The following is a 20040-nucleotide window of genomic DNA, read 5'->3' as shown; positions in this document are numbered from 1 at the left end:
GGCAGTATGAATGAATGAATGAATGAAAGACTGATGATATTACAATGAGAGGAGAGGAGGACACTGTTGTAGGTGGACAAATGACCACCTGCTGCTGCTGCAGAAAGACACCGTCACCTCATTATCCATTTACAATGAGGCACCACAGCTTCCAAGTGTGTGCCAGCATATTGGCTTGGTGGACTGCCTTAGAAATGCTGAGCATTAGAGTAAGGGGGATGTGACAAATAATAATAGCTACCTTTGTAGGGACACTGCCATTTGCTAGGGACTTTATCCACATCATGTCATTTATTCTTCACAAACCTCCTGGGACCCGGGCATTAATTAATCCCATGTTATGCGAGGAAACTGAGGTTCATAGAGATGGCTCAAGGTTACATAGTAGCAGAGCTGGATCTCAGCTGGATCTGTCCACACTCTTGCGCCTGCCTCTCTACATGTTCTATCCGGTCAGGGTCCCAGTCCTGCAGCTGCTTGACAAGCAATTTATAATGCACACCCTTGAAATCAGGGTGTGCCTTCTCACGGGGTCTAGGGCAGCCGTAGCAGGTCTGGGCAGTGAAGTGTAGCAAATAATGCACAAGTCTATTTGTTACTCACTGTTAACCAACACTTAAGATAAAACACTGCTTTATTCATTCTGTCTGGCAGCTCAGGCGTGCTCCACAGTATCTATTACACGGTGATGTTAATTAGGTCCACAGCACTGCACCTTCTGTATGCAAGGCTTGCTGTGTCACCCGCTGGTCTCATCTCTCCAGAGGCCTCTGGTGCAGCATCAGATCTGAGGATAGAGAGAGTCTCTGGGAGGCTGGTGTCACCACCAGAGCCACTGAGCTGAGTATGAAAATTTACTACCTAGGCATTCTGCCGACAGCATTAGGGTCCAGCAACCTGACATGCTTTTCAAGGTCGCTATGAGATCATCTTTCAGGCCAGGCAATTGGGTTAGAGGAGCAGTTCCTAGAACCCCTGAATGGCAGAACTGTAGAAGCTCTTAGTGATCACATCCTTCAACAGGCTCATTTTACAGACAGGCAAACTGAGGCTTTGAGAGGGAGAGTGACGCTTCTAAAATTATAGAAATGCTAGTAGACTCAGATTAGATCCCAGATATTTTTGCTTCTAGTTCAGGCTCTTTTTAATGAATCCTTTCAAGGTCCGTGTCCTTCACCCTAGTCTCCTCCTATTGTGTGGCTGTAGAATGGATGCCTGCTAAGTGTTGACCTCTAGTAGTGATACTGGCTCAACACAAGGTTGACACGGGGAAGCCATATTGTAGAAGAGAAATCATATTGTAACTTTGAATGACCTCTGATTAGCTAACCCAGACATGCTCTGTAGATTTCATGGTCCCTTCCAGCGGCTATAAGTTGATAACTTGGTTCTTTTGAGTTTCTTAGGAATGTGATGACCCCCAGGCAGAAAGTCTATGCTGATAGCCATCATCAATGACAATTGAAAGATCAGGGTATTGCTCCGGTCTCTGCGTCTCTGATGCATATCCAGTAAACCAAAAGACTATCAGGAACTAAGACGAGATGTCTGCCCCACGTGGAGATCAGATGGAGGCCCCCATCCGGAGACCAGATGTCTCCCTGACCTGGAGGCCAGCCCCCTATGTAACTGGCCTGTAGTCTGTTCTGTAAGATGGTTCTTTCAGACATTAGTCAGCCATCTTCCACCTTGCTAGCAAGCTGTAATAGAAAACCCTTTCTCTCCCACCACCTTGCCTCTTGACTATTGGCATGTCTTGTGCTGGGCAGACAACCCCCCTTGGGCAGTAACGGTAGGAACTCGGAGAAGGTTACTCCCTTTTCCCACTACATCCATTTCCCCTGAAGTTCTTGTAAGTACTTCCATGAATTAGGAAGAGCACTCATTCTTAATTCTATTCTGCATGTGAGACTGAGGTTCAAAGAGGGAAGATGAGAGCAGCTGAATCAGGTTTAAATCCAGGTTTCTGGGGTAGCACTCTTTCTAACCAAACATGTGGTCTGCCTAAGGGTGAATGGATGAATGGATAAAAGAAGGAATGAATGGATGTTAAGCTTACTACAGAACAAATTAAGGTAGACTTAGATTAATGTTTGAAAGCTCCCATCCAGTATATTTGCATTTCAACAAAGTCAAGGTGTCAAGCCCCCTGGAGCTGCTCTTTGGGCCACAGCAGTGAAGTGTGTATTTCACAGCCTCAAACCCTCCACTCCTACCACCACCTAGTACTCAGCCTAGTTGGGAGCAGGCCCCGGGTGAGGGCTTCTAAAATGGAACAGAAGTGAACACTTTGGAACCAGGGCATCCAGCTCTCCAGGAACAACTTGGGGAGGCACTGGGGTGTTAAGGATGCAGTCTCGCCCACATATCACCACAGTTGTTTTTTCAATCTTTAGTCAACACTGGCCTAAAGGAGGAAAGGAAAAGGACAGACAGGAACACGAAGACTGAGATACAGGAAAGAGATATAAACACGAGATCACCTGCTGACAGTCAGGGAAGGGCTCCTGGCCAGCTCCCCACCCCAGGGACTGGCCCGGCTGGAGTCAGTGTCAGCCTTCACTAGGACTGGGAAGGAAGAGAGGTGGCCCTGACATCCTGCTGAGCACAGTCCCAGGGAGGCTGGGCAGAGCGGTGACCCCAGTAATACGGATGAAATGTCAGGAGATTGGATAGAATTTCAAACAGAAACTTAACCCAGGACCTCTGACCAGGAGTGATGTAAAAACTGCTTAGAATTGACAATGATCTGCTGCTGTCCAATCCTCAGCAATGCGCACACACAAGCATTCTCAACTACACAAACTCATGCATTTTCCCACCCAAACATAAAGAAGCTACTCACAAAAGCCTCACATATAATGCAAATATGCTAGTACACACATACCCACCTAAATCCATCAGGTCAATTTATGTCTTTCACCTCTCCCAGCCTCTCCCCATCTCTCTCCTTTCTTTTTCTCTCTCATAGATGCTCTTGGTATTGAAGTTTTGTCAGCTTTCTATATGGGCCTGTAAGCTAGGTTTGCTCCACTTTGCCCAGAAGTTTAAGGGGCTGCCCTTATTTATGAACTTGTGGAGGGATGGGGAGGAGGAGGGCGTCAGCCTCACGGAAATGTCCTGCTCGGAGCAGGCATCTTCATGCTCATTCTCAGCAGCAGCAGCAATACCTGCCAGCTCTCAGTGAATGGTTACTCTCTGCCTGGTCTTGTGCTGGGCTATGGGACCTGAGCAATGAGTAAGGCTGGGTTTTGCCATCTCTATTCATCTCACCCCAAGAACAATACAAAGTTGAGTTGAGAAGACAGAGCTGACATACAGAAAAGCGAAATATGAAAGTAATTGCTAAGTGCCAAATGAGACATTTAGACAACAGTTCTCCAGAAGCTCGGAGGATGAGTCACCTGCAAGGGCTGGGAGGCCAGCAGGACTTCCCTGAGGAGGGGTCTTGAAGGATAGGTAGGAATCAGGGCAACAGAAAGAAATGGGAAGTGCCTGGCAAACACAAGATGTTTAATAAATTTTGTTGGACGAATTAATGACAGGACAATCCAGTCAAAGGCAAGGCACGGACCAAGTGGGGGCCTTTATGAGGTCTCAGAAGAAAGGGAGGAAATATTGGAAAATACTTTTCAAAATTCAGTACTTTCCTATTTATCCTCTCTTCAGATCCTCATGATACTCTTGAGAGTAGGTTGGTTGAGGATTATGTCCTCACATCAAAGAGTAAGAAGTTAAAACCAGCTGAAGCTCTGGGGTAACTTCAGACAGGGCAAGAGGTTTACTTAATGTCACACAGCCAGGCAGTATCAGAGCTGAGAGCAGAACTACGTTTCCTAATGGCCATATCATTAAATCCTCTGGCTTTACAATTTGAATCCTGGGGGTGGGAAGCGGGTGGAGCAGAGGAAGAGGACGTCTTTGGGATATTTAGTGGGAACACGCCCTCTAGCTGGTGACCAGTATCTGATGTTTAATGCAAGAGTAAGGACAGGGGTGGGTTAATGGAGGGGCTAGGCCTCCCCTGCACCAGCCCATCTCATCCCTGGCAAAATGTCTGTCTCGTTCCTACAGCTCAGAGGGTAGCGCCAGCTCTTCCTGGTAAGAAGAGACTCAGGCCTGGGGACGTGCAGGGACATCCAGCTGCAGAGGAGAACGCCTGGAGCCAGGCTCAGGGACTCAGGCAAAATGAGGTCATGGACAGGAGCAAAAATGAACCCGTGAGCTCCCTGAGGCCGAGGCTCTTCACAACTCGCATTAAATATTTATCGTTTTACCCGTCTTGGTACCGTACGCAGAAAGGCTGCGGGCAAAGGGAAAGAAGGCCGGCATTCTTGGATGTCAGCAGGCTCCTCCTCGTATCAGCTGTGCCACTGTGGACAGGTTCCCTCTCTGAGCTTCTGTCTCCACATCAGGGAATAACACCTGCTTCATAGGGGTGTTGAGAGGATTCTGTGAGCTCATGTAAGACAAAGCAGCCAGTGCAGGGCCTGGAGCTGAGCAGGCACGCAGTCAGGGCAGAGCGGCAGCAGCAGCAAATTAGCAATAACAGTAGTAGCAATAGCAGTGGTAGTAATAGCAGTATTAGCAGTAATAGTAGCAGCAGTAGCAGAAGCAGTAGGAGTAGTAGATTAACAACAATACCAGTAGCAGTAGCAGTATTAGTAGCAGCAGCACCGATAGTAGTAGTGGTAGCAGTAACAGGAGTAGCAGTAGCAGAAATAGTAGTAGTGGTGGTGGTGGTAGCAGATCAGCAGTAGTAGCAGTTGTAGTTGTACCAGTAGCAGCACCAGTAGTAGCAGTAGCAGTGACAGTAGTAGTAGTGGTAGTATTAGCAGCAATGGTGTAGTAGTAATAGCAGCAGCAGCAGCAGTAGTAGTAGTAGTAGTAGTAGCACTAGCAGTGTTATAGTGGGAGTAGTAGTAGCAGCAGTAGAAGAAGTAATAGTACTGATAGCAGTAGTAGCACTGGCAGTAGTAGTAGTGGTAGTATTAGTAGCAATGGTGTAGTAGTAATAGCAGCAGTAGCAGTAGTAGTAGTGGTAGTAGTAGTAGCACTAGCAGTGTTACAGTGGGAGTAGTAGTAGCAGCAGTAGTAGAAGTAATAGTACTGATAGCAGTAGTAGTAGTGGTAGTAGTAGTAGCAGTAGTGGTGGTATTAGTAGTAGTAGTAGTAGCAGTAGCAGCAGTAGTAGTGGTAGTAGTGGTGGTAGTAGTAGCAGCAGTAATAGTGGTAGTAGTAGCAGTGGTAGTAGAAGTAGTAGTAGCCTTAGCAGTGGCAGTAGTAGCAGTAGCACCAGCAGCAACAGTAGCCACAGCAGCAGCAACAATTGTTGTTTTTATTGTTATAAGAAAAATGATATAATTGCCTTGGGCTCTGAAAAAGAATTTGGCCTCCAAGAAAGGACTGGAAATGAAGCAAATCTACCTCATCCATCTCTCCATGGAGAGTGGGGCCTTGAAGCCCATCCGGGACTTCTGACTCCAAGTGCAAGCACTCTACTACGCTGTGTGGCCTTTCATACTGAGTTGGGACTTAATTCTGTGGGTAAGGGGGCCATGGAAGTCTGAGCAGTGGACTGTCTCAGAGAGGTCCATGCTTTGGGAAGGTAAGTCTGTAATTAGGCCCCAGACATTAGGATAAGCTCCAGAAGGACCTTTGGATTTGGGCTTCAGTCCTTCTTCTATTCTGCTCCAGTTAGAGAGCCTCTGACATGTCTGGAACTGTGTTAGGGCTACGAGAGGTATGGAGATGAATAAAACCCAATTCTGCTCTCAAAGAAACTGATTGACAGTGGGAAGGTGACGATCATGTGAGTGAAATCACTGATAATTAGATAAAGAAGCAAAGTGTCTTGGGGGATACAAGAAAAGGATGCATGGGGTCAGGGTGTTTGAGCTAAGTCTTGACTAAAAGAAGGATTTTCTTAGGTAAGAAGAGTAGAGATGGTAGATGGATATGAGAGACGCTGAGCAGGCAGAACCAGCGGGAAGTGGCAGCTGATCAGAAGGGAGGTGTGAAGGGCACAGAAGTGGAATGATATCCAGGCTCCTGCTCACAAAATTTGAAAGAGGTGCCATAAACGTGGGGTCCTGTTTTACAGAGATCCTGGAAGCTCCTCGAGAGAGAGAGAGAGAGAGTGGGTTAGCAGGAGAGCATCTGGAGGCAGGAGGTCAATGAGGGGCCGTTACAGCAGTCCAGGTAGGAGACGATGGGGGGAGTGAATAGAAGGGAGAGATTGGAAAAGGCAGAGGAAGGAAGACGCACAACAATTCTTCCAGTAAATATTATCTCCTCACTTTAAAGATGAGGAAAGTAAACTCTGCTTTACATGATTCACAAGAGAAAAATAGCAAGTGCTGGAGCCTAGATTGAAACTCTGGTCCATCTGACTTCAAAGCCAGTCCATTAAACTGCTTGAAGACAGACATATCACCAAGGCAGAAGGAATGGGCCATGGTGACTGGCTGGCTGTGTCTGGGGAGGGAGAGGAGGGCATTATGACAAGAGGAAGTTTTCTAGCCTCGGCAACTAGGTGGAAAAAGAAGACATCAACCAAGACAGCTGATGCCAGGGAAAGCAGCAGATGTGGAGTAAAGATCGACATGGGGTCAGACAAAAATAGATCCCAGGTCTTTGGGGGTCAAGCAACTTTTAAGCATTAGGAGCCATATGAGGCATCATAGCAGTGACCTTCTGAATTGAGGAGGCTGAGCACTGAGGTTTGGGGTTGAACTGAGATGCAGTGGGGTGCGGCAGAGTCACGTTTGTGCCTAGGTCCTGTCCTAGTTACCCACCAGCTGTGGACCACGGGCAGCGGACTGAAGTGCACCGATCTCTGTTTCCTCATCTGCAAAAGGGAGACGATAAGTCCTGTCCAGCCTGCCCCTGAGTCCAGTGAGAGTAGGGAGAGCTGACAGAGATGCGCGTGCCCCAGGGAGGCCCTGAGTTTCAGCGGCAGGGTGTATGGCCGTGAAAACTTCATAGAGACGACCCCTGAGAAGTCGCATGCCGACCAAAAATGACATAGGAAGAGCACCTCATAAATCCTAAGATTTTTGTGTTGTTTTAATAAAACACAGTGTCTTGGAGAATCTATACCCCCTTCTCTCTTTAGTCTTGTCATTTCTGCCTCAGTTAGGGTGTGGCGCACACCGTGTCCAGCACCACCTTCCCACCTGTTCAGAGCCCCAACTTGCAAAGCCTCTTTCCTCTCCCTCAAGGGTCCAGGGCTTTTGGACTACGCCCCCCCTGCCCACACACACACAATTGTTCACTCCACACTCACTGAGCACACACTCTGCCACATGATCTGTGTTAAGTGCTGAGGCCACGATGATGAATAAGACCTAGCTCCTTGCCCCGTCTCTCAGTGTGACTGTCGTTTTTCTGGACACTTCTCTCACTCCTGTCCTCTAATCAGTAAGGGGATGTACTTCTGTCTGTACTTCATCTGAGAGTGAAAAAGCTTTTGCTTCAAGAAAAGGGAATTCTAACCCTAGCAAGCAGGTGAGAGGTGGGCAGGGGTTGGGGTGGTTTGGGGAAAGAGTTCTACTCTCTGCCAGGTATTCCCTAGATGTTGTTATATGTTTTTGAACAGCGTTAATGGAGGAATAATTGATATACAAAAACTGCACGTATTAGTGTATACAATCTGATGAGTTTGCACATTTGCAAATGCCTGTGAAACCATCACCATAATCAAGGTAACAGACACAGCCATCACCTCCAAGTTTCCTTGTGTTTCCCTTTTATTTTGTCTTTGTTTGTGTTGTTACAAGAACACTTACCATGAGATCTGCCCTCTTGACAAGTGTTTCAGTGCACTACACAACATTAACTCAGCACTATGCTAGACGTAGATGTTATTATACTTAATCCTCACAATAACTGTGGGAGGTAGGTATTATTGTTCTCATTTTATAGATGAAGATTCTGAGGCTTAGAGAGGTTAAACTCTGCCCAGAGCCATACAGCTAGTTAACAGAAGAGCTGGGATTTCTGGTTTGTTTGACTTTTTAAAGCCAGGCTATTCCTATTACGTTATAATGTCCCCCTATTCCACCTGCCGTGGTGGTCCCTTGGCTGGGCTGAGTCACAAGGGAGAGGACCTCTAACCTTTGTGCCCTCAAAGTGCTCAGGAGGCGGGGCTCAGAGGACGAATACTGAACAAGAACTGAGAGGCACAGTGGGCTCAGCTCACACACTCCAGAAGGAGGACGGGATATGGAACCTGGACTAGATCACCTGCCTGGGGTCAGAAACCCAGAGGGGCCAGGATGGGCCCTGCGATGACTACCTGGCTGAGGTTCCAGGGGCCCTGGAAGATCTAGAAGCCTCTGCGTGTCAAGTGATAAATGGGCTCCTCGCCCCATGCCTACCCTGCTGGAGTGCCCAGCAGGGACTCAGACAGGTGCGTGGCAATGAGAGCTGGGAAGAAGGCAGGGTTTCAGCAGCAGGTGCTAGAAAGTCCTGCAATCCTTACACATACGCCAACCTGGAAACTTACACGCTCCCTTCGCCTCCCCCTGACCCCCCACTACCTCTAAGTGATGCCATTGTTTACTTGTTATTCTGCTTTCACCTGTATCCTGTTTTTGACCTGATTTTACCTGGAGACAAATGGAGAGGGCCCAGTGTAGAGCAGTGGAAAGGGAGCTGGATTTGAATCCAGGTTCTCACTAGCCATACAAACGTGAACAAAGGATTTTACCTCTACGGGTCTCAATTTTCTCACCTGGGAAATGGAGAAAATGATACTCACCTCAAGGAACTGCTGGGAATATCAAATAAGGCAACGGATGCAAAGGCATCGAGCACAATTCCTGGCACACAATAAACGTTCCATAAATATTTGTAAATGTATGAATTGATGCTCAACCAATGTTGGTCACTCTAGACTTCCAGGGTTGGCACTGCTCTTACTGCTTAGGAAACGAGTTGGGGTGCTCTCAGGCAAGTCTCGGGTGTGTTACTGAATTACAGGGAAAGGATAAAGCTCACCCCGTGCCCCTCCCTGCATTCAAAGGCAGTCGGGAAAGCTCCCCCTGCTGCTGCAAAGCCCCCGCCTCTGCTCTGGGCATCAGCACAAAGAATCTGGGTGGCCTCCAGCTTGTCCTTCACATCTTTTGAGGGTAAGCAGACCGTTAGTCCTGTCTCTGAGCCTCTGGACTGATGCTGAGCAAAACTGGCACTGCTTATGGAGAGTTGTGTGAGAGCCAGGCAGAGGCCCAGAGCATCCCTCCCCCTTCCCCCCTTCATTTTTGCATAGTCGTCTCTCGCTCTCCTCAGAACGCTGGTTTGGTAGCTGGTTCTACCCACTTGCGGCTCCATCCTGAGGAGGAAGCGGGCAGGGAAGAGAAGGGGCTAGAGCGCCCCCTGCTGGAGCTGGGTGGGCTCGTAGCTTCTGGCTGGTTCATCTACTGGGTTGGTGCTGTTCTCCACCTCAGGGCTAAAACCCTTCCCTCTAACTTGAGAACATAGGTATAACCTGGTCCAGGAAAGCCAGAGGAGTCGCTGAGCAGGCCGAGTCCACGGGAAGGTCCATTGGCAACCCCTGGTCTCCTGGCCTGCCCTTTCTTCTCTGCTCTGCCAATAAAGAGAAGCAGACGGTTCTATTGCAAACACACCCTACAGTCTGCCTTATAGCCATGTATTTTTTCCTCTTAAGGAATGCTAAATGTTAGCACAGTCCATATGTTGTAATTCAGAGACCTTTACTGTCACTTGTTTACTGTTAAATGATACTTTTTATACTGTACACCCCATTCTCCGACATCAGGAATGTACCCTCCTGCCTCACGTCATTTCTCTCCAGAGTTATGGACTAGGAGGTGATGCCACAGAGCATCCAGCATCCTCCTAGAAAAGGAATCCCCTCTATTTCCTCCATGACAGATATTCATTCAGATTCTGCTTGTATACCTCTGGTGTTGGGGAGCTCACTGTCTCCCAAGGGAGCCCATCCAGTGGTTGGCAACTCCATTCACTAGAAAGTTTTCCTCATTTTTGAGTTGAAATCTGTCTCACCGAGACTACCTCCCTGGATTTGGTTCATACTTTTGGCGAAACAGAATAAGTTTACTTCTTTTGGACAAAAAGAATGTCAAAGATGTCCTTTCAACATTTTAGAGATTATGACCTTGTTTTGCTACCCCGCCCCCTTATTTTTAATCTCAGGGATGAACAGCGCCAGTCTCCTTATCTGCTTCTGGTGTGAAATGGTTTGCAGACAACTTACCATCCGGGTCACATACCAAAATAACATAGCTGTCATTCATCGGGCACCTTTGCTGACACTTCCCTTATCTAAGTTCATTAAACCTACGTAACCACTGTGAGGAGGTAGACAGCACTAATACCACCTTATAGGTGACGAAACTAAGATTCAGGGAGGTTAAAGAAGTTGCCCAAGATCGCACAGGTGTTAAGAGACAGAACCAGGGTTTGAATGCAGAATTGGAACCCAGAGTTGCCTGGCTCTCAGTCTGTCCTCTTAAACCACCAGCATGCCTGCTGCTTGTGTGGCCTGGGATCCAACTAACCAATGCAATCTTCAGAAAGTGGAGCCTAGATATGGTCACAATGTTACGGAAGTGATCTGACCAGGGAAAAATAGTTCTGGACGATCATCTCTCTTCTTTTACGCAAACTGATGCTGACTCAAGAGATGCTATAATTTCTGAAAGGCCTTCCACACGGTGGGCTCACACTGAGCGGGCTGCAGTCAACTAAACTCCCCAGCACTCTGACACGGGAACTACTGGAAAGTCAAGTCTTGACTGTTCTTCTTTATCTTGATGACAGACTCCCTGACAGCAAAGTGAGGGTTACACCGCATTTGGGTTGGCTGGTTGGTTCTGGAGAGAGCGAGAGACCTCAAGGGAAAGGTGCCAAGAAAGCTCAGAGGAACAGAAGAGCTGCATAAACCACTTTATTTGTGCTCCTCTGGGCAACGAGAACCCAGGAGAGAAACTGTATACACAACACAAAATTTGTAGCCAACTAACATATGGTTCTTTGTTATCATTTCTGATAACCAATAAGCAAAGGGAAAATAAGCTTTGCTCTCCATTTTTGCAGCACACTTTGAAAATCTTCAACCCAGAGCAAAAGAATGCTTACTGGAGCTACTTGTGCTAACGGCCCTCTCTCCTTGTGCCTGCCTTCCTCTCCCTATCTCCTAATCCTCATTTCTGGGAGGTCATTTCAATTAGCAGGCTGTCATGGTGACTCAGCCTGCCGCTTCACAGGCGGGAAGGGAGCGGTCTCCCCCGGACCCATTCATCATACGAATGCACTTCACTCTTTAGAAAAATGCACAACGTTCAGCTCCCTCACCTTGGGAATTGCTGCTGCTGTTGCTTTATTTTATCATCCCTGCCTGCCTTGAGGGGCCTCCTTTTGTCGTTTTCATCTTCTTACCTGGCAGTCAGCCTGCCCCGGTTATAGATTATCCGTGCCCACCAATTCAGTGGCCAGGCTTGATCCCTGACACCGGGCTCTGGAGATCTTAACCATGAGGGACCTTTTGGAATGAGTAACCAATACACTTTGTCTTTGGAGCTACTGTTTCAATTCAGCTACCCAGGTCATCGGGAAATAGCTCTCAGAGCAGTTTTCTGAAGTTGCATGCTGGGATTTGAGGGCGGCAGGAAGCGTGCAGCTCATAGATAGAGTGTATGTCTGAGACCACTTTGATTTCAAAAATTCTGTCCCATTGTTCCCAACAGTACATTTGTCTTTGGGTTTTATGTGTTGTTGCTGTTGTCTGGGATCAGCAAATATAGAGAGTGCATTTCTAAAACTGTAAACAACCATGGCCTATTCTAAAAGGTAACCATCCGTAGTAACTATACAACTTTAAAAGGTAAAGGGGCTTTGAAAGCACTGACCTGAGATGTGTCAGACCTCTCAAAAGGGATGTGTAGGGTTTCTTCTTTCTGTGAGCATCTCTGTGTTGTGGAAAATAGCATCTGTACTCGCCTGGTCTGAATCTCCTATTTCGTTCCTGAGTCTTAAGCTGAAGGCTCACAATTGATTTTCCATTAGTAAAAGGGAAAATCAATGATGAATTTCTCATTTTTTTCCTTCCCCTTCACTAGCTTATTCGTTATCCCACAACCCTTGGAAACTAGGGAAGGGTGATTAATTTCATGCCCCAGCAGAAAATGCACACTCCTGCCTCCACAAGACCTGACTAGACTCTGTGCCCCTAAAAAGAGTTTGAAGGGTCTCTGTGGTTCACTGAGCTCTTCTTGTCCCCTTTGCCGTTGGGGTAGTTGCTGGCCGAGCCCCGCAGGAGTGGGTACTTGTAGGGAGGGGGTTTTTCTTTCCTGCAAAGGGGAGATAACAGAAAGAGAGAAGAAAGGCAGCACATATACACACTGTATTGAAATCATTTGTGTGCATGTCTATCTCCCCCACTGGACTTCGACCTCCTAGGAACAGAGGCCTGGTCTTCCTCTTCTCTGTTTTTGGAACCCAGCCCAGGGCCTGGTTCAAAGCAGGTACCATGGCTCAATGAAAAGTCATTCATAGTTAGATGGATGGAGGGATACATTGTATCATTCTGGTTCTGGAGAAAACCTAACTGTCCTACAGTGACAACTCTCCCACCTTTCCACCTTGATTCTCCTTCAACCCATTTCATGATGGGATGGAGGTGGACGCATAGAAGAGGTATAATTTAGGAGGGCCTGGGACCTCATTCCCTTCATAACCATCATGGGATCCAGAGTCCCCTTTATATCCCTCAGGATAGCTGAATTATCCATTTCATGATGGGTCTGTCTCCCCTACAAGTTGGGCTCTCAGAAGGCAGAGATGTGTCTGGTTCATCTCTGTGTCCCAGCACCCAGCACCCAATGCAACACTCTTAAACTTCTCTTCAGTAATTGTCCACTGCTTGTTGTGCTCACACACTAGACTACGAACTCCTCGTGGGCAGGGACCATGTTTTATCCATTTTCACAGTTCCCCTCATACAGGGCCTCGTTTGTTATGTTGCTGACTGATACAGCAATGTGCCATTCATTCGTGCATTGGACTAAGATTCATTTGCAGTGGAAAGAGTGGGTTGTAGAGAGAGCTCCACTGAATGCCAGGTCAGCTACGTACGAGATGCGACCTTGGGCAAGTTATTTAACTTCTCTGAGCTTCATTTGTGAAACAAGGGTAAAATATTCCAGTCTTGCAGGAGTGTTGTGAGGTTAAGTGAGATAACATGAGTAAATGCACCTCGTGTCTTCCCTCGCCTACTGTAACTTGCAAAGGCCTGGTGCTAGGTGCCAGGTGCGGTCCAATGGACTCTGGAGGTGACAAAGATGAGTCAGCACTGGTGCTGTCCTCAGGTTGCTGACAGCTTAGTAGAGGAGGGAGTTGCACAAAATAACTACACAAAATAATAAAGAACGACAATGCACGGCAGAAAGAGGCAAATGCCATAAATTTGGGTCTCTGTTGGGCTGTTTGAATTAGGATTGAAGAAGTGACTCTTGAATTGACGAAGGGTCACTTCTCGTAGGCCATCGTGCTCTGACCTCGGAGTACCCATTTTCCTTCATGTTGATGAGTCATGAATAAGGAAGAGATGGAATAAGGAAGAAGTGGCAGCACACAAAAGGGACACCTTCCCTGACATCTCTACCCCGCTAGGCGGCCTCGCTGCCCGAAAGGCCCTCACTCACTGAGGGGCTTGGAGTGCTGCTTACAGGCAAAATGATCTCGAAGAAGTCCCCTGCCTTCTCTGAGCCTCCATTTCTTCATTTCTAAAATAGGGAGAAGAGCCATGTCCTTCCTGCTTGAAGGATCTGGTAAATGGGGGTTGAGGAAGAGCTCTGCAGATTACAAGGTGCCATTCACATGTCATTGATGAGTGTGGTTCTTAACACCCAAAGGGAGCATGGGAAATAAGACGGGTATGTTGTTATGGGGGTAGAGGGAGGTGTGCAAGCTCAGGTAAGGCCACAGGTCGGGCAGCCCTAAGCAGACGGCGGCACGGGGAGGAGATGCGCAGGGCCAGGGAGGGGTGTGACTGTGCAGGTGGCCAGTGGCATAGAAGGCAAAGAGCCTCTGTCCTAAAGATGGGCCCCGAGGGAGTGAGGCACTGGAGGGCGCGCCTCCCCCGGCTCCACCCTCCTTGACCTTTCCAGACTTGCCTCCTTTGGGAAGCCAACTTCCCAGAAAACAAGGCTCTCCCTTCTGGAGGCTCCCGCAGCACTTTGTGCCTCACCCCTCAGCACACCACTTTCTAAGTACTTCTTTGCCCGTCTGTTCCTCTCAGGAGACTACGAGTCTCATGCACTTGATTTTTCTCTGTAATTCCTGAGTGAAGCACCTGCAGGAGGCGCCTGAGCAGTGTTTGAGGAGCAGAAATGAACTTTTAGTCTCATCTTTACCATCTGGATTGCTCTACACATCCCGGCCTTGTCATTGCCTTGGAACGCGTCTTTTTAGGTCCTGCTTCCTGTCTTCCGCATCCTATCCCCAACATGGAACACCCTCTGTCCCCTTTCTATTTCATCCGTTTGAATGCCACGTGTCCTTTAAAACCAAGGTCAACCCCACTTCCTCCCTGAAGCCTTCCTGGGGTACTCCTGCCGGCCTCCGGATGCTTGCCAGATGGTGTGGGAGCGCAATTTCTGGTTGAGCATCACGTTTCTTTTCTACAACATGAGGGGTTGAAGTAGATGATTCTTAGGAGCTCCGTCAGTTCTACCATTTTATAATTCATACACTCAGAGGTTATTTAGGACAATCCATGCTAAGCCCTGCACAGGGCATGAAGGATACGGGAGTGACTAAGTTAGTTCCTCAAGGAGCAACCTGTCCAGTGCAGAAGCCGGAGAGGCAAAGATGCCCTGACAATACACCCCAGGACGGACCACGCTACAGGTGTGTGCAAACGCGGTTAGGAACCCAGCAGAGAGGAAGTAGCCCTATCTCAGGTGGAGAACAGGTGCAGTGAAACAGAGGTGTGACCTGTGGGCTGGGCTTGGAAAGATAAATAAGAGCTCACATCTTGAGTCAAAAAAGGAGAACATTCCAGGAAGAGGGAAAAGGACAGACAAAGACATGGAGGCATGAAGAGAGCTGACTTGTTCAGCTGAAGCATGGGGAGTGAAGTGGTCAATAACAGGCGGGGTGGAGAGGGTGCTCACAAGGGGCAGGGGTGTGCTAAGAGGCTGTAAATGAATTTTTAAATGGAGGCCAGGGCTTTGAATAGCAAGAAGAGGAATTAGCACATTATCGTGATGGTAATGGGGAGCCATAGAAGGTTTTTGAGAGAGGGTGTAATCTGATGCATAGTTGAGCACTTATTATACACTATTTGGTATTGCTTGTTATCTTTGCTTGTGTACATGCTTTTCTCCTCCATAAATTTGGGCTTCTGATGGGCAGGGGCTATCTATGTTCCTCCAGCACTCAGTGCAGGGCCTGGCACATGGTGGGCTACAGTGTGTTGAGTAGCTGATGAGCACCCCCTTACACACACACACATCATAACCCCACCATGGAGCCGGTCCTCCCAGCCTGTCACTGAGCTTGAGCCTACCTCACACTCGGAGCCAGCCCACCCTCCACACTCAGGCTCTGTCTCCTCACAGAGCCTCGGCTGGCCCCTTCATTTTTCCTGTCTAATTTTTCTCCACATTGATGTGCACAGAGCTTTAGCCCTGTGACTGTGTCACTGTGGTCCAGATAAGCGTGGGGCCTCAGCTCTGGCCATCAATGCCATCTCCCTAGCCTCTGCTCTCAGGCCCCCTGCAGCCCTCCCTGGGGACCCTCTCTGAAGGATGGCCTGGAACCCAGGGATGCGACAGGCTCTTGCCAGCACATGGGTAGCAACCGACATCTTATAATAATCCCAGAGATGAGAGAAAACAAAGATTAATTTTGAGTCAAAACATGTAATTTTCCTCTAAAACCAGAACCACTCTTTCAGTTACGCTATTTGATGCTTGGGTGGGAAATAATACGAAAAAGGGAAGTATTCAAACCCCAAACCAGAGCCTCGTGGCCTGTTGGGAATTCATTTTCCAAGAGCTGCTGACCAACTGAGAGCCAAGCAGTATCGTAGTTTGTGCGGGTGGAGAGGGGTTTATTTTGTTTTTCTTAACTTAAGAGTGGGTACGTTTACCTCAAGTCCTCAAGGCTGGGAACTCCGAAGAGTGAGCTCTCCAGCACTTGTCTGAAGAGAGCCCCAAAGCTCGGAGCAATGAGGCCCATGAGGAGTGGCAGTCAGAGCCCTGAGAACCCCCTGCACCTTTAGACCCCATTTCGGGTCCCTGACTCCCCCCATCTCGAAGAACTCTTCCCTGACTGGTGCTGAGAACCCCAGGCTGGGGACGTGGGGCCTGGGTGCTTGTCCTGCCTCTGACCAGCCTCGTTGGCTCCTGGGCCTCCACTTCCTCATCTGTGCCATGAGGAGGGCCCTGGATGACGGCGGAAGGCTCCCGCGCGTCTGCACCATTTCATCAGTCTACGACAGTGCACCAGGCAAGAAAGAAGTGGTAAAGGATCAAGATAATTCTATTCAGGGTGACAGAGGACCTGAAAGAGACAATCCCCAAATTAACCTGAAACGAGATTCTAAGAATTCTTTTGAGTTTTATAAAGCTTTACATTTTTAAGAACTTTAACCAATCAAGAATGACTTCTAATAATGACCTGAGAGCACTTTCCTCCAGGGGTGAGCTCCTCAAAGGCAGGGTCATGCCACGATAGCTCCTCCTTCCCCCAGGGGCCTGGCATAAAGTGCTGTTTTTCCTAAGTGAATGAACGAATGTATAGATGCGTGCTTGCTCAGCACAGTCTAGGCTGCTCTGTGGGAGCCCAGAGAGGAAACAGATGGGATCCCCCTGATGGAGCTGCCAATCCACCAGGATGAGGGGGCACAATGACCCCAGAGGGCTGGTGAACAATCTGAGACAGGACGTGAGTCAGATACATTGTCTAAATGTAGGCTCTACGTGGAGTCTCAGAGACGTGGAATTCACAGCATGGTGGGACTGGGGGGAACATGGTGGGACCTGGGGGAACATGGTGGGATGTGGACCCTGAGAGACCATCCAGCCCAACCAGAGAAGTCCAGGGACTTGTCAGAGACACAATGAGCTGGTCGGAAATCTGGCACTGCAACCCAGAAGCCAGAAACATTTATTGAGCACCTACTGGCTGCCAGGCACTGTACTGAGCTCACCTCTAATCTTTAACCATTTTTAGAGGTTGTTGTTATGACCCCCACTTTAAAGGTAGGTAGACAAGGTTTCAAGAGGCCAAGAAATTTGCCTAAGATCCCACAGCTAGCACGAGCCTGCGACAGACTTTGAACCCACACTGATGGTGGGAAACGCTGCCCTCTGGAGGAGGAGCTGGGTTGGATCTCAGTCTAGCTTAGGAATCATAAAAGCCTAGGATCAAATCCTGCCTCTGCCAAAATCTTTTGACCTCAGGCAATTCTCTTCACTTTTCTGAGCCTCTTTTTCCTCATTTGTAACATGGGGAAGATAATATCTATGAGGAATAGATAAGACTATGTACAAAAAGGACTTTGCTCAGAAAATGACAGTGATTGACATTGTTTTTGTTAATAACAGGGTAGGGAGGAAGGGACATCCGTGCAAAGGCCCTGAGGGAGAAAAACACATGGGCAAGGTCACCCTCAAGGTCACTGGGAAGACTGGTCTGGCAGGAGCAGTAAGTTGGACCTTGTCATGTCCTTCAAGGAGCCTGGACCACTAGGGGAGTAGGACATGAGGCTAGAGGTAGGGCAGGGCCAGCAGCTTCCAAATGCTATTGGATGTCACTGCCTGAATGCTTGCTGGGCTCGCCGCCAGCAGGCTTGGGAGCACCCAGTGCTTTGGGCTCTGGCCCAGCCCTCAGGAAGGGTCCTCATCTCCTGACCTCTCTCCTCATGGCCCAAGAAGTTGGCCCCAACAGAGGACCTGAAGTGAAACTTCTCAGGGGTGTGTCCTCCTCAGCCCTGATACTCCGAGTCTTGAGAGAGGGGGATGTTGTGTACTAAGGGGACATACGTATGCCTGGCACTGGGCAGGGGGCTTTCACAAACCTCTCATAATAATCTTCTAAGTGAGCTCCCCTGCCCCATTTTACAGATGAGGAAATAGAAGGATGAGAAACCTACACGCCTAGATGACAGAGGAATCCTAGAGGATGAGCTCTCAGATGCGGTGGCCTCTGGAAGCAGCCAGACTAACCTAGAACAATGATTGGACTCAGCTCCCGGGCAGCTCCCATCCCTGTGGATCCCCATGTCAGACCCAGACACGTGGCCACCGCCTCGCTGTCTGACCTCATAACGATACTTTCTGCTCAGGAAATACGCTGTTGAGCTCTTCTGCCCCACACGCTCTCTGTGGCAGGGCCGGGATTATTTTTCCTGTGCCACAGATGGGAAACTGAGGCCAGAGGGAGGCTAAGGGACGTTGTCCCTGAGGACGAAGCCAATTAAGCAGGACTCAAGCCCCCTGCGGCCCTGCTCGGCCACTTACCGCAGCCTCGGCATGGGAATTGCCACTTTCTCCACCATGGGGTTTAGCCGATAATAATCCAAAAACGTTCTCGCCACGTTCCGCCCCAGCTTCATATCTGCAAGCGTGTGCGTTAAGGAGCAACTTGGAAAAGAGACTGAGACAGAGTGAAAAGAGGACTGGTAATAAAAATGGTCGCAGTAATGAAAACAGTGACACCACTCACCGCTCTAAGCTTTTTGTAGGTACTGTCTTTTCTGATTTTCACAAAATCTTACATGCTAGATACTATTATTTTCCTCATTTTACAGATGAGGAAACTGAGGTGCAGGGAAGTTAAATAATTTGCCCAAGGTCACAGAACTGGGAAAGAGAGGAGCCAGGATGTGGGTGTAGGAAGTCATCCCCTAAAGCCTGTGTCACAGCTTTCAGAATATACCACATCCCTTTGGGAATCCCTGGGCTCCCGTGGTCTGGCTACAGGTGGTTCAGGGTGGAGGCAGATAAGCGAGACCCAAGGGAGAGAGATCCTTTGTTATATATAGACCAGGGCCTGCTTGACCCTCAGGGACCATCACCTACTTTGGTAACCTTGGGGACAATGGTAAAACCCTCTCACCCTAAACAGAGTCCCCATTCCATCTTGAAATTTACCAATAATGAATCCTTAGGGTAAGGATTCATGACCTGCTAAAGTACAAACTCCCCAGGGAAGGGGAATGGGACAATTCCATATTGCCCATTAACACTTTAGTATGAATTAGTACAACAATCATCTGTTCAACAACACAGAGTACCTGCTCTGTGTATCATATCTCACATCTCTGGACCGTCACATGAGCTATTTCATTTACCAGAAGTGCTTCCTCCCTTTCCCCTGGCTCATTGTTCCCCATCACTTCTCCAATCAGGTGACATCTCTTTAGTAAAGCCTTCCATGATACTCCTCTCCCCAGGCCTGTGATTGCTGCCCTCGCCCCATTCTCCCATGGCTTCTGAACTGAATTCCTTCAAAGCACTTATCTATCTTGTATCCCTCAACTCTGAACAGCCAAACTGTCACCAACTCTTATCCATGGGACCTCCTATCTCTTGAGTTTGTCCACTTCTCTCCAGTCCCCTGCTGTCCTCCTGGAAAAGGCCAGCACCGTCTTTCCCCTGGATCACCATCAGCCGGCCTGATGGCCTCCCTGCCACAGGTACCCTGCCTCTGCTCCGTCTTCTACAGCATAGCCAGGCGGTTGCTCTAAAACGCAGACCTGACCACGTGCACATCTGACCACGTCACCCAACCGAGTAAAAACCCTCCAGGGGCGCCCAGTTGCCTTTAAAGTTCACATTTGGAACCTGACTCACAAGGTCCTTCACACTTGGTCCCTGATTATTTTCCCAGCTTTGTACTTGCTACCTCCCGCCTTCTACCCGCTGGTCCTTCACACTCCAGGATGCTGACTGCTGCCTCCAGGGCTTTCCCACACCAGCCCATCTTCCTGGACCACTCTCCCTCCTTCTACCTGCCTTACAGTGCCGATGCCCTCTCAGCCTC

At 48.6% G+C, this 20040-nt stretch overlaps 1 protein-coding gene across 4 annotated transcripts in view; it reads right to left on the bottom strand.

The window, feature by feature from the left end:
* Positions 1-586: 586 nt before the first annotated feature.
* AGBL4 (AGBL carboxypeptidase 4) overlaps positions 587-20040 on the bottom strand; it is a 1219476-nt gene continuing 1200022 nt past the window's right edge. For 3 of the 4 annotated variants that reach the window (XM_044770749.2, XM_070509980.1, XM_070509979.1), the window contains 2 exons: positions 18516-18612; positions 10916-12335 (listed from right to left, as the gene is read on the bottom strand). In XM_044770749.2, the coding sequence (XP_044626684.1) occupies positions 12215-12335; positions 18516-18612 (218 nt within the window). In that variant the 3' untranslated portion in view covers positions 10916-12214. Of the gene's footprint in view, positions 788-10915; positions 12336-18515; positions 18613-20040 lie in introns of those variants that run through there. The other variant, XM_044770751.2, reaches the window with a different exon arrangement.

The sequence above is a fragment of the Equus asinus genome, chromosome 5 (assembly GCF_041296235.1).
Source record: "Equus asinus isolate D_3611 breed Donkey chromosome 5, EquAss-T2T_v2, whole genome shotgun sequence".
In the NCBI taxonomy this organism is placed as follows: domain Eukaryota; kingdom Metazoa; phylum Chordata; class Mammalia; order Perissodactyla; family Equidae; genus Equus; species Equus asinus.
Note: the sequence above shows the minus strand (reverse complement) of the source record. Positions and strands in the feature narration are given on the sequence as shown.